The 2,372-nt window shown below is 37.6% G+C and overlaps 1 protein-coding gene across 1 annotated transcript; it reads left to right on the top strand.

Moving 5' to 3' along the window:
* The first annotated feature begins 1,148 nt into the window (after positions 1–1,148).
* On the top strand, positions 1,149–2,170 carry LOC125124660 (putative gustatory receptor clone PTE01). Its single transcript, XM_047774703.1, has one exon. It carries the CDS (start codon positions 1,283–1,285, stop codon positions 2,168–2,170), a length of 888 nt encoding a protein of 295 aa, XP_047630659.1. The 5' UTR covers positions 1,149–1,282.
* Positions 2,171–2,372: the final 202 nt, after the last annotated feature.

The following is a 2,372-nucleotide window of genomic DNA, read 5'->3' as shown; positions in this document are numbered from 1 at the left end:
TGAAAGTGGGCATCCCTGTCTTGTTCCAGATTTGAGTGAGAAGGCTTTTGGATTTTCTGCATTGAGTATTATATTTGCTGTGGGTTTGTCATAAATGGCTCTGATTATGATAAGGGGTGTTCCCTCTATACCCACTTTAGTAAGAGTTTTGATCATGAATGGATGTTGGACTTTGTCAAATGCTTTTTCTGCATCTGAGGAGAGGATCATGTGGTTTTTTACTTTTCTTTGGTTAATGTGGTGTATGACATTCATTGATTTACATATGTTGAACCATCCTTGTGCAGCTGGTATGAATCACACCTGGTTGTGGTGTACAATCTTTTTGATGTGTTGTTGGATTTGATTGGCTAAAATTTTGTTGAGAATTTTTGCATCTGTATCCATCAAAGATATTGGCTGATAGTTTTCTTTTTTGGTGGTATCTTCGTCTGGTTTTGGAATTATGGTGATGGTGGCATCAAAAAATGTCTTTGGGAGTGTTCCTTCTTCTTTGGTTTTTTGGAAAAGTTTAAGGAGGATGGGTATAATTTGGTCTTTGTATGTTTGGTAGAATTCACTGGTGAAGCCATCTGGTCCTGGACTTTTATCTGTAGGGAATGTTTTTATGAAATATTCAATTTCATTTCTAGTGATCAATAAAACTTTTAAAAATGTTTTTGTTTATGAACACATAACTTGAATTTAGAATCCAGATGAAAGTGTACTGCATTGTATGGGGTATTTATAAAATTTCTAAATGAAGGAAATATCTAGAATTGTATTTGAGTAAAATAAGGTATATTTAATTATGTCTTAATTTATTAAATTTGAATTACATATTTTCTTAAAGATGAAGAGTATTTCTCATTTTATATTTTCAGCAAAGAAGTAGGCTATATTTTATATGATTGTGTGTGTAATATGCCTAATGAACTTCCTCCTCTGTTACTATTTAACATTCAATATTTAGTTGAATTTCTATAAAGTAAGTGTATAGAGAAAGAGGTGAATAAAGAGAAACCAATGAGGAAACAATTCCAAGCAGGTATAAGTTGTCATATAGAGAAATATTGCCAAAAGGCCTGGGGTGTATTACCTTAGAAATGAATTACTCGAATCCAAAATACGAACAAAATGCTGTGTGCCCATTTTACTTACTTTTTTCCAACCTTCTTTTCTTTTAAAAAAGGAGTTCCAGCTACCTAGAACTGGAAATCTAACTAGTGTCTATGAATTCTTCCTCCTGGAACTCTCAGATGATCCAGACCTGCAGCCCTTCCTCCTTGGGCTGTTCCTGTCCATGTACCTGGTCACCATGTTGGGGAACCTGCTCATCATCCTGGCTGTTGCCTTTGACTCCCACCTCCACACCCCCATGTATTTCTTTCTCTCCAACCTGTCCTTGGCTGACATGGGTTTCATCTCTACTACCATCCCCAAGATGATTGTGAATATCCAAATTCACAGCAGAGTCATCTCCTATGCTGGTTGCTTAACCCAGATGTCTATTTTCATCCTTTTTGGAAGTATAGATGATATGCTTCTGACAGCAATGGCCTATGACAGGTTTGTGGCCATCTGTCACCCATTGCACTACCCTGTCATCATGAACCCACGCCTCTGTTGCATCTTAGTTTTGCTGTCTTTTTTCATCAGCCTTTTGGAGTCCCAGGTACACAATTGGATTGTATTACAACTTACTTGCTTCAGTGACTTGGAAATTTCTAATTTTTTCTGTGACCCTTCTTTACTCCTCAAGCTAGCCTGTTCTGACACTTACACCAACAACATAATCATGTATTTTTTTGTTGCCATTTTTGGTTTTCTCCCTATCTCGGGGATCCTTTTCTCTTACTCTAAAATTGTTTCCTCTATTCTGAGAGTCCCTTCATCGGGTGGGGGGTATAAAGCCTTCACCACCTGTGGTTCTCACCTGGCAGTTGTTTGCTTATTTTATGGAACAGGTATTGGGGTGTATCTCAGCTCAGCCATCTCACATTCTCCCAGGAAGGATGCAGTGGCTTTGGCAATATACACTGTGGTCACCCCCATGCTGAACCCCTTCATCTACAGTCTGAGGAACAGGGACATCAAAAGGGCCATGAGGAGTTTCCTTGGACGCAATCTAATCTCAGTATCCATGGAGTGTAGCTTGAAAAATGCAGAAAAACTAAGCCTGTATACTTGAAATCCTACCTCTCTTTGCTATGGATCAATTATTTTAAACACATCAAAACCCACTCTCTTCTTTCATAGTCACCTCTGTATATCTTCCATGTGCCCTTCCTTAAATACACCCTCATCACTTATCCCCACACAGTAAATAATATCTATTCTTCCACATCATATTTAATTTGATACACATTAAAGCTTTTCATATCAATTAAATA

Source organism: Phacochoerus africanus, chromosome 4 (genome assembly GCF_016906955.1).
Source record: "Phacochoerus africanus isolate WHEZ1 chromosome 4, ROS_Pafr_v1, whole genome shotgun sequence".
Lineage (NCBI taxonomy): Eukaryota > Metazoa > Chordata > Mammalia > Artiodactyla > Suidae > Phacochoerus > Phacochoerus africanus.
This window is presented reverse-complemented; position numbering and strand designations above follow the sequence as displayed.